This window comes from Phragmites australis, chromosome 8 (genome assembly GCF_958298935.1).
Source record: "Phragmites australis chromosome 8, lpPhrAust1.1, whole genome shotgun sequence".
In the NCBI taxonomy this organism is placed as follows: Eukaryota; Viridiplantae; Streptophyta; class Magnoliopsida; order Poales; family Poaceae; genus Phragmites; species Phragmites australis.
This window is the reverse complement of record NC_084928.1, coordinates 6,664,389-6,675,985: the sequence shown is the minus strand read 5'-3', so window position 1 is coordinate 6,675,985 and position 11,597 is coordinate 6,664,389. Positions and strand designations below refer to the sequence as shown.

The window sequence follows — 11,597 nt, the reverse complement described above, 5'->3', positions numbered from 1 at the left end:
CTACAAACAATTCAGGAGCAAGAGGTTGATGGATCTTTTTAAGAAGCCGTGCAAACAAAACCAAAGGCGGAAGTTTGATGCTCTATGGCAAGAGCTGGATATACTAACTAGTAGGCAAATGGAAGAAGTTTTGAAGAAGCCAGTTGTACCAAGGGAGGAGGATCCTGAGAGCTTAGAGCCTTTACCACTTAAGCCACAGAGTGTGATGAGAAGGAGGAAGAGTGGAAGGAGGGTTAAGTGTTTCTCCGGTTGGATCAGACATGAACCATTGGAGAAATGGGCACTCATTATGGACACTATTGGTTCACGTTATGGCATTATGACAACTAACATTGCTGAGGTATACAATTAGGTAATAAAGGGGAATAGATCATTGCCATTGGTGGCAATTATGGAGTGAGTCACGTGTGGAACGTAGCGGTATCTCCGAGAGCGTAACAGCAAGGCTGCGCTACATATTACCAACCCGCAAAGGGTGTACATGGAGAAAATAATCTCTTCCTTGAAAGAGAAGAGCGGGAAGGTCCAAGAGCATAGGGTTTTAGTTGTTAGTAACCATTAGCACGTGTTCGAGATGATGTTGCGTGACACGAGCAGACTCAGCATTGGAATGCATGAAATTACAATGGAATGCAGGTTGTGACCAACGAACAAAAAGTGTGAGTGCACTGCAATAAGCCATCACTGATGCATTTGCCTTGCTCTCATGTGCTATCTTGTTGCATGAAGGGCAACATAGAGTCGGAGTATTTCGTGTCACCATACTACAGCAAGGAAGCCGTAGAAAAGTACTTGGCGAGACAAGTTGCTTGGGTGGTGGGCGGTAATAGACTTCACGAAGCCTCCCAACTAAGAGTAATTATTCAGACGTAGACTTTTGTAATTATTCAGACATAGACTTTTCGGATGTAGGCTTTTCAGAACTAGGTGACTTTTCAGAACTAGACTTTTCAGAAGTAGCCTTTTCAGACATAGCCTTTTTAGAAGTAGCCTTTTCAGATGTAGCTATTTCAGACATAAACTTTTTAGGCGTAGGCTTATCAAATGTAGCCTTTAAAGAAGTAGCCTTTTCAAACTTAGGTTTTCAAGCGAAATCTCCACGGACTCAGTCCATAAACCACTACTAATTTTATGTATAAATAGTAACCCAGGAGGCAACTTTTCCAAACAAATCAAAGCCTTCTCTTCTTACAAAAATTGCCTCTGATCCTCACCCGAAGAAATAAATGCTGGATCTTTTGCTTATTGGGGTCAAATTTCTGATGTGCTGGTGTGGAGACCTGTGTAGGGTTAGGAAATCCAACAACTTCTCGGACACCTACGATAGGAAGCTCTTCATGTGCTCCAACTACGAGTACGACCCACCAGAGTGCAGCATCCATGGTGGCTACCGCAGCCAGGTACTCACATATTGCAAAACTAAATCACAACTATCTGTCGTTTACCACTTACTAATTTTTCCTTCTTTGCTAGTCTCTGCCACCACTATGCGACATCATACAGTGGATCGATACTGAGCAGAGTCAAGAAGATGTGTTCCTCCTACACACCCAACACCAGGCGGCATGGAGACGATTCCATAAAATGGATGCCAATGAGAGGAGAGAGGCGACCCACAAATGTCTACAGAAGGAAGAGCGGAAGAGGAGAGAGGAGGAGAACCGCCTCAAAGAGGAGGCACGTGAGGCAGATAGGGAGCAGAAGCACGGGAGGGCATGTCGGGCTCGTGAAGCTGGACCTGAGGTGACGAGGAAAGGAAAGTACCCACACTGCACTCAGTAGAGTATCAGTAGTAATCAGCTAGTTTCAATTTCCAAAGGCATGTTAGGTTTATAATCAATACATGTCTAGGTTAGTTTCAAAATTGTATCGTACATGCCAATGTCGTCGTTACTTCCTGTATGTGGCTTCTTTAAATTCCCTAAGGCATGTTAGGTTCATCATCGGTACATGCCTATGAAGGAATGAAAAATGTACTGAACATGCCACTATCGCTGTTAGAGTCGGTGTATGGCCTATAGTGCTTCACGCAGTTTAACATTTCAATATTATAAGCGCTATTGTTTAATACTATCTCTGATTACCACCCCTCTTCATGCATTTTGGTCACATTCATTAAAGGACCCATCAACTGACATTGATATCCATCCATCCGCCGGAGGAGTCCATGGAGGATCATTAACTGGGTCACTGAAACTCTTCTTAACTTTCTGAACTTTTCCATCAGTAAGCACTGCTTTCCCCTTTACTGGATCCCAACTGTCATTTTGTCGGATTTGTAACAATGAATCCAGATAACTAGGCAGATACTTCCTTGTAGCTTCAACAGGTGTTGTCGTCTTATCATGAACCACGTCATTGTGCAATTGCCAATTTCTCCATATGATCATTAACACTTCCATTCGTTCCTCATCACTAATTCGCACCAGCACCTGGAAGAGCCACTCCGACCTGTATTTACCAGGTCGTGATGGTCTGGCAATGACCACACTTCCCTCATAGCCTCCCAAATTGCATGTGCATTAGGGCATGTAATTACCACATGAAAAGCATCCTCCACTCCCATCCCGCATCATGTACATTTATTTGAGACTTCCAGGTGGCGTGACTGTTTAAGTTGCATCGTTGGTAAGCCTCTCACCAAAAGCTTCCATGCACAAAATTTAACCTTCTAGGTATTGCAATTTGCCACAACATCTTCCAAACTGGCCTATCACCTGACGGTCGAGCACTAGATGAAATACCTCCACTCTCCTTTAAATGTTTAGCAACCGCTAAATGATATGCACTTCTGACTGAAAATATATTGTCCTTCTCAGGATGCCAGGCGATGAAATCATTAGGCAGTCGTTCTAACACTTTAATCTTTAGGATCTCCTCCACATCTTCCGGTATTAGAAATTCATTGAGCCTCTCCTCATTCCAAGAACCATCTGTCAATAAAAAGTTTGCCACTCTGGTATGTCTGCATCTCCCCTGTTCAGATACTGATTACACCGCCACCAGTCCACCACACACCACCTCAAAGAGGTTCAACTTCCTCCTATCCAAGTGGATCCCTCTCATCTACAGTCTCTCAACTGGGCCAATTACTTAGTACAATGAGAAACAAAAAAGAAAATTTTCAACATCCTTAAAATGTGTCTTTTTGTTTCTCATTTTACATGTCATATTTTCGTCCAAAAAATTATTGAGCGTTAGATGATAGTATCCTCTACACCATAAATTTTTCATGACTATTTCAATAGTGTTTCAAACAAAAAGACACATTTTAAGGATGTTAAAAATTTTCTACACAAAATTATCGAGCGCTAAATGATAGCATCCTCTACACCATAAAATATGACATGTAAGATGAGAAACAAAAAGACACATTTTAATGATGTTGAAATTTTTCTTTTTGTTTCTCATTGTACCAAGTAATAGGCCCAGTCGAGAGACTGTAATCAGTATCTGGTCCTATGTTTTTCACTTTTCACTTCATCCTATTTTTGTATTTTTCACCATTCCTCTGTTTGACATTCCTTCATTCCAAATGGGACCATCAATCTGCTGCGGGGGGTATGCGATTTTACTAGCAGTGACCATAAATGGGTTCGCCGTGCTCTTCCACCTCTGTTTCTTCCTTTCCCTCTTCTATTTGGCCTCATTTGCGCACCGCTTGTAACCTTATTTTGAAGGTTTCGGTTGAAGACGATGGACATGAATGTAGATCGAGGAAGCTCTGCTTGACCAGTGGCAAAGGAGGTAAATACTGGACAAGTTGATGGGGAAATACAAAAAACCGTAGCCCAGAATCATTGCGAAACTGGTTTTTGCTCCTTCCGGTCTTGCAAACAAAACGAGCGGATCGCTTCTACCCGTCCCCCCATGGAATCGTTTCTGCTTCGACGCGTTTGGCAGGTATTCCTTCGTTTCTGGTTAGAATCGGAATCGTTCTGAGCTGCCAAACGGGGCCTAAATTGCTAATACTCGCGAACAAGGAGTTACATGCATGAAAGCTTTGATTGCTTCCATCTATTATGTTATAGAGAACCATCCGATTAAAGCCAGGCATTATACAAGTCGTTGAACAAATAGACACGCACACACACAAGAACAGCATACCTCTATCACTAAATATCACTAATTCAGCATGCTAGCGAACCATAAGTTATGTGTACTGCATACATATATTTTGCACATGCCACCTGCACGTCAACTGTGAAGCTTTCAGCTCTAGCGCTTATTTGAAATGCCGGCTGATGCGAGAGTTGCAACTGTAGCTGCCAAAGCCAATCCCCGCCACGCATTAACACGTGCATGACCACTTCGAAACTTCTCATTTATTCGACGCAGGAAACCCCCCAGTGACTGCTTCAGTGTTTGCTTCATGTAAGGCAACCTCTTAGCTAGGTAACCCTCGACTGGCTGCTTCACTGTTTGCTTGATCCTCTTAACTTCTGTATTAGCAGCTATCTGTTCCATCGAAGGCACAGGTAGAGCCTGCAGTAGAGGATATTTTTAAAAAAAAAAATAATTAATGCACATTCAGTACAACTGTTCACTGTTCAGGGGCTCAAGTAAATATCCTTTGAATCTATTTGTGCTTTTTTTTTTAATTTCTGGCAGGTAGCTGCCTTTTCATTTATTGCAACTTGTACAACCATGAAGATTAGACAGCCAAAACAACTTGTATATAGTACATTACAGGGAAGTGGGTTGTAAGATACAAGATGCAAAGTAATAATAATGATAATAATAATAATACTAATAATAATAACCACCCAAAAGAAGCACATGCATTCGCAAACTCTTGTGGCCATGTGTAAAATTAACACACGGAATAGAGCATGAGATGGAAGAGTCCCATATAACAGTATAAACCAATATGCCTTAATTATAAATCAACACGAAAAGTAACAATCAATGTCAAACTGTGCCAAAATAGCCATGTTAGACTGAGGTATCACTAATTTTGGATTTGCCTTTTGTTGTGAACAATCTATGAAAATGGCAGACTGCAATTTATTTTAGTTATCTCTACTAATTTATGTTTCAGAAGTACCTTAATTGCAAAATGGGAGAGGCTAAAAAACTGACCTCTTCACAAAGAATATATCCAGTAGCTTCTGCTTGAATAGCACATTCTCTTGAAAGGTTCATCAATTTCTTACGGATGCAGTATTGATGCATAAGCCTCTATAAATTATGAAAAAAGAAACAGAGATAAGAACTCTAGCTACCAAAATAAGAACTAGGTCATAAGAAAGCTGCAATTTAGCATCATGAAGATTACCCAGTCAGAGTCATCTAGATGTTTCTGTAGTTCTGAACCCAGCTCCAAATTGATCTTCTCTAAACCTAGATTTTCATACTGCAAAATTCAAAGGCGATAAGGTGCACAGTGTAAAGCCTGCACATGATATGTCATATAACACAAGCAACGGCAGAAATCTAGCAATAGTTTATTCCTGCATCCATATTTGTTTCCAAAAACAAACAAAATACATGATTGAACAAACAGTACATTGTTGGAAAGGCTGCAAAAAGATGCATCGAGACCAAAATAGAACTGGATGACTGGCTGAATGAATAGTAATAATCAATCGAACAAACTCAGGGCGTCACATCACAATGGAAATTGACCAGTAACCGTCGCTTACACGGTGATAAGGGCCCCAACTGGATAATCATAAGATGGGGCCATCTATATTGAATCTTTAGAAAAATTGAAAATTCAACATAAATATAAATTACTCATGCCACTCCGTGAAACGGGGTTTTCTTTGGTTCATGTGACAATTGGTTTTCATCTCTAATCTACCCTAACATGCTAGCACTACTGCAGAACTACGGATCAATGCCGGTTAAAAAATGGCTTCACTGCCGGTTTTTCAATCGGCACTATTTACTCGACACTGATAATGACTATCAGTGTCGGTTTAGAACTGGCACTGAAAATTCTTTTTAGTACCGGTTCATGCCTCCAACCGGTATTGAAAAAGATTCCCGAGCTAAAAAAATAAACAAGTCGGCTCGCACGAGCCGAGGCTCGGCTGCCGTTCGTGCCGCCACCACCGCCGTCGTGCTCGTGCTCCTACCGCCGCCACCGCCGTTGTGCTCTCATCCATACAAACACATCTCACACTCAAATCAAATCATCTCACATAGCATCCATTTCAACAAGCTAAATGAGAAAAATACAGAAGATTTGTATCAAGTGATTGTTCACACTCAGTCACTTCGTTCCAAAGTCTCTTCTCTCCACAAATACAGAACATTCGTATCAAGTCGTTGGCACAATCTTTACTCAAGCAAGCAAGGATTCCAACAAAAAAAGGCAAGCAGGAAGCACGAACAACACATACCATCTGTGACTTCTCTGCATACATGTAGCAGTAGCACTATAACAGGCTAGCCGCTAGCAGCAAGTAAGATCCAGCATAAAGAGCAATAGAAGAACGCGGATGGATTGACTCGCATTTGTGGATGAGCATGACGAGTTCGCGTGGAGCAGGGAGGGAGGATCAGGAGATCCCTTGCGGATCTGGAACTGGAGCCTCGGCGTGGTCGGCGGACGGCGAGTCAGCAGCAGAGCCTCGAGGGCTGGCCGGTAACCCGCTCCCTCGCTTTGTGTCTCGGGGAGGAGACTGGAGTGGTGGTGTTCCCGGAGAAATCGGTGTGGCGGCTGCCTACCGGGGCACGGCGGGAGTGGGAGGAGACTGGAGTGGAGTTGGATGAGAGAGAGGAGGGATGGGGGTGAGTACGACGGATGAGAGGATAAGGACGGAGCAGCGACCGAGCCGGATGCCAAAATCGCGAGCCAAAACTCCATTCCACTGCAATTTCGGGTCCGACTAATATCAGTGCCGATTCGTATTAGGAAGCGGCACTGATACGAGCGGACACCAAAATCACGAGCCAAAATTCCATTGTACTGTAATTTCGGGTCCGATTACTAATATTAGTACCGGTTTTTATCTAAATGGGCGAGTTGATGCTTCGTTTTGCTACCAACCGGCACTGATACCCTATCAGTGCTGATTTTAACTGAACCGGCACTGATAAAACGGCACTTATGACTAGTTCTGTAGTAGTGTTGGGACCAAAGGCTTGGCTTTGTTGATGCTACTGCTGCCATTCTGACAAGGGTGAATGAGCTTGGCCAGGGTCAAGTGACCATTATAACTTTTGCCACAGAATAGGAAGGGAAAAATATCTACTGCTGAGGCATTTTGTCGATTAGCTGCAGAGAATCATCTCTACTAGTCAGGTATGGCAACCAACCACCGCCAATTCCACAGCCTACCCAGCATCCAAGCTATTAGAAATAGTTCATAGGTGTCACGGTCATGTGGCACGTCATGCCCATGGCTTAGGAGGCCAAACATAAAATTTCTACTACTTGTATAGTTGTATCTAGCAGATAGGTATGTTCACAAAGGTGTGCATGGAGAAAAATATAGGAAACTTGTACATAAATAGATTTAGAACAGCAATCAGATGTAAGTCCTGAGATAAATCTAGTATCACAGTCAAAGAAGAATGGCAGTTTCATACCTCAGATAGACTACTGCTTTTAGTCTTTTCAAGTTCCTTCAAAAGGTTCATATGGCTCTGTGAAAAAGAATGTAGCTATATTACATGACGAAACTGGACATTCATCTTATGAAACATATGGTACCAAGAACCTCCAAACCAAGTCTTCGCTCATGATGTCCCAACTCGGACCATATGTTTGAAGATTTAAGCCTTTCTAGAACATATGCAGGATCACTGTTCGACTGCACAAGGTATGAACTGCGTAAGGACAAATTCAATATAGTAAAGCATAAATGATGAAACTGATAGGCACCTGAATAAAGTCAAGCTTTAGAAGTCCTTTTCGGTACGCAAAATGTCTCCGAGTCTGAACAAATGTCTGTAAAACCTCCTTTTTGTTCTGGGAAATAAAAAAGGGTACAACTATGAGTAGTACTTCGAATATTACAGGTTCACCATTACTCTCCACAAACACAGAGTGATAGACGTGCAAAGCTATTTGCACAAGGAAAAACAATGATATTAACAAGACTTTTCAATGATCCACAATCAAAACACGAACTGAACTTCACAATTAGCATTACAAAAAAAAAAAAAAATCTGAAACATCCCACTTTGTAGAACATGCTTGACATGACAGAGAATGGCAGCAATTTGAGAACCAGACATGGCACTCATGAAATGATGACAAAAACAAATATGTGAAAGCTTGTTGGCATTGTGAAGAATATGGCTTAATGGCACAAAGAAATTTTTCTGTTTCATCACTGGTTAGGTTGTTGCATAAAGTTTATTAGAATGCATCAGTAGCTTTTGTGGTTACAACAGCAACATGCTGTTATGTTCGTGGACAAATAAATCAAGACATCTTGCCAAACAACAGAAATAAAACACACATTCTCGTTACAAGCACTTACATTCTTGTGGCACTGGATGTCACCCTCAGTCAGGTGAAATTTTTTTGAAATGTTATCAACCCTGCAGCCATTACTTTTATCATCGGCAATGTTAGAACGCTGCATGATAGAGGACATATCAAAGGAATAAGAAATTATCAGATGAGATACAAATTAAAAAATGCAATGTATAAATTAAAAGAGTAAACAACTTTGTGGAAACTATACAAACTCCAAGAAATACTACTAGCTTCTTCCTATAAGTTTGAAAGAACAAGCTGTAATACAATGTAGAAATTAAAAGAGTAAACAACTTTGTGGAAACTATAGATACTCCAAAAAATACCACAAGCTTCTACCTCTTAGTTTGAAAGAACAAGATGTCAAAAAATTGCATACTTATAGTACTAAATAACTTTTAAATGCAGTCTTGTCTTGTCTTCCTAACATATTTTTTTACAGAACTCGGCAGGAGCGCTGCCATTCATATTAAATAGAAATTCCTAACATCTTCTTAAAAGTATACAAACAAATGAAGCAACACTCAACATTCTAAATGAAGTCGATGGATCAAGCAACCCCTCATCTTCATGAAAAATTCTAGAGGTAGCATATTCTGGGCCCCATAAAAAACAACCAAGGATGCCCCATTTGGTGGCCCCTAGTCTTGATAAAACCGTCCATATATTGGACAATAATCACCTAATATGGCTGACATCCATTGCGAGTTTTAACACACTAGCAGCCAAAATATGGCGTATAAATGTGTGGAACAAAACCATAACATGCAAGGTATGGTTCTATCACCCTGCCAGTTATCAACTGGTTGCTGGCGTTAACTGGCCTCAGGCTAATAAGTTATACATTTGAAACACAACATGATTGCTGGCATCAGAAACCAAATAATCGTTTGGCGTCAATCATTTGAACAAAAGTTTTGCAAGTCCCGAGAAACAGTAGCCATTATGTTTATAAATATTGTAGTTAGGAGGTCTACTGCACTTGGACAGAAATAATTTAGAGAAAAGTAGAAGGGAAAGAGGAAACCAGTTGGAAGCATAAAGGAACATACATCACGGCACATCATTATGTAGTCAAAACAATCGGAAAAAAATCTTTTTCTGTCCGCATCAGTGAAGCGAATCAAATCAACCTGCAAGCGCAACAAATCATGGATTGCAAAACTGTGAAAAAACCAAAGAGAAAGATAAAATGGATTTGCAACTAGTAGTAGTCAGTCCAATGCAATGTGAAACGCACAGGTGAATTATATGAAGAAACCAGTTCAGTTGCAGCGATTTGCGATGCTTCTTCAAGAAATTGCAAATAAGCTTGAAAGCGCTCATCAGAGTTGAGAATCCGGCGCAAAGGAAGGTCGCAGAACAACGCAGTTCGCTGGTTAATGAAATCTACACCTCCGACCAGATGAAGACCTCCCATCTCATGTATCTCATCAAAGTTGAACGCTTCTTCCTCTTCTTCAACTGCTATGTCCCCTTCTCCTTCTTCAACTGCTACGTCTCCTCCTTCTTCACCATCAATCATGAGATGAAGAGAGGATAAGCGAATAATCAATTAATCGATCCGTCACTATAACTCAGCAATTTTCCTTTCGATAACATAAAGAAAATAAACCAACAAGCAAAAAACTAAGAAGGGGTAATCACGATAATCAAAAGTGTGTGTGTGTGTGTGTGTGTGTGTGTGTGTGTGTGTGTGTGAGAGAGAGAGAGAGAGAGAGAGAGAGAGAGAGAGGATTACCATCGATTAAACTATCTTGGGGTCGAGCCATCCTGTTGCTCTTTTGCATCTCCCCAGGACGAACCCACCCTTCAACACTCCTGCTATTTCTCTCTGCGTCTACCGGCCGCAGCGGCGGCGGCGGCGGCGGCGGCGACCACATACCTCGGATAGATGCGCAAGTCTTGCGGTGTAGAGACCCTGGACCACGAGGGACAAACCCTAATCCCTCCCGTGGCGGGTGACCTAGAGTGTAACTGCCTGCGGGGAGTCGAGGGCGGTGGACAGGCGTTGATAGCACTTGATAGAGGGCGCACTTCGCGGACGGTCGCACATCCACGCAGCCCGCCCCTGGCCCAACTCAACGCAGTTACGCCAACGTAGCCCATGGGCCAGACCGGGCTCGCGCCAAACAAAAGCCCGAAATTTTTGGCCTAAAATGACTGCCCAGGGCCGGCCCTAAATTCCTATTGAGCAACATATTTGGGCCATGTTTGGGCTGGGCTTGGGCTCAGGGCAAGCTGCTTGAATGATTTTTATGTGGGAGAATAATAAAATTTAATGTTTCGGATCGGGCTCAAGGCTGGGCCTAATTTTTTCGAGCTTGCAACTTGTTGCTCAAGCCTACCCGTAGCAGTCAACAGGCTGTTTGGGCAAGCCAAAATTGGCCCAGAGGGTTGGGCCCTGGCTTTTTTAGGTTGGGTCTTTTTTCCTCAAGTGCAGATTTTTTTATTTTTTTATTTTGAAAATCAAAAAATTATAAAAATAAGCATCCGTTTGAAAAAATTACAAAACTAGGCTACCGTTGCCCGCAGAAAGGGCGACGTGTTTTAAAATAAAAAATATTACTTTTCATTACTCTCAAAATTCAAACCACTGTCTAAATAGTCATGAAAATTCTGAAAAAATTTGATGTAGAGAATATTATTATCTAGTTCTCTAAAAATTTTAGGCAAACATATAGTGTGTACAATTATTTGTCTTTTGTTCCTCATTGTATAGGTAACTGCTTGAGTTGAAAATTTTTGAAGCGCTAGAATATATTATCCTGTACACCATACATTTTTTTTATAACTTTTCATAATAATTTCGATAGTATTTTGAATTTTGAGTGCATTGGAATGTTGTATTTTTATTTTTTTCTAACCTATTGCGTGTTGGAAGGGAAACATGTTTATTTTATTAAACCTATCACCCGTTGGAAGGACAACAGGGGTGTAGACGATTGGTAAACCGTTGATCTTACGAATACATAATGTGATTTAGGGGGTAATTTCGTGTGCCGAATCAAGCATCAAGAGATATAGGTTTATACAGATTTTAGGCCTCTTGGAGGATAATAGGGGATACTTTCGTATGCTGAATCAAGCGTCGAGAGAAAAAGGTTTATACAGGTTTAGGCCTCCATGAAGATAACAACCATACGCCATGTGTTCT

General features: G+C 41.5%; 1 protein-coding gene across 2 annotated transcripts; it reads right to left on the bottom strand.

Annotated features, from left to right (window-relative positions):
* Positions 1 to 3,986: 3,986 nt before the first annotated feature.
* On the bottom strand, positions 3,987 to 10,425 carry LOC133926469 (uncharacterized). 2 transcript variants are annotated; one of them, XM_062372426.1, is made up of 10 exons: positions 10,182 to 10,425; positions 9,681 to 9,949; positions 9,493 to 9,573; positions 8,442 to 8,540; positions 7,838 to 7,924; positions 7,674 to 7,766; positions 7,543 to 7,599; positions 5,279 to 5,356; positions 5,083 to 5,181; positions 3,987 to 4,485 (listed from the first exon to the last, which is right to left on the bottom strand). In XM_062372426.1, exons 1-10 carry the CDS (start codon positions 10,321 to 10,323, stop codon positions 4,219 to 4,221), a joined length of 1,272 nt encoding a protein of 423 aa, XP_062228410.1. In that variant the 5' UTR covers positions 10,324 to 10,425; the 3' UTR covers positions 3,987 to 4,218. The 2 variants fall into 2 exon arrangements, with proteins under 2 accessions (XP_062228410.1, XP_062228411.1); XM_062372427.1 differs by having other exon boundaries at positions 9,681 to 9,946.
* Positions 10,426 to 11,597: the final 1,172 nt, after the last annotated feature.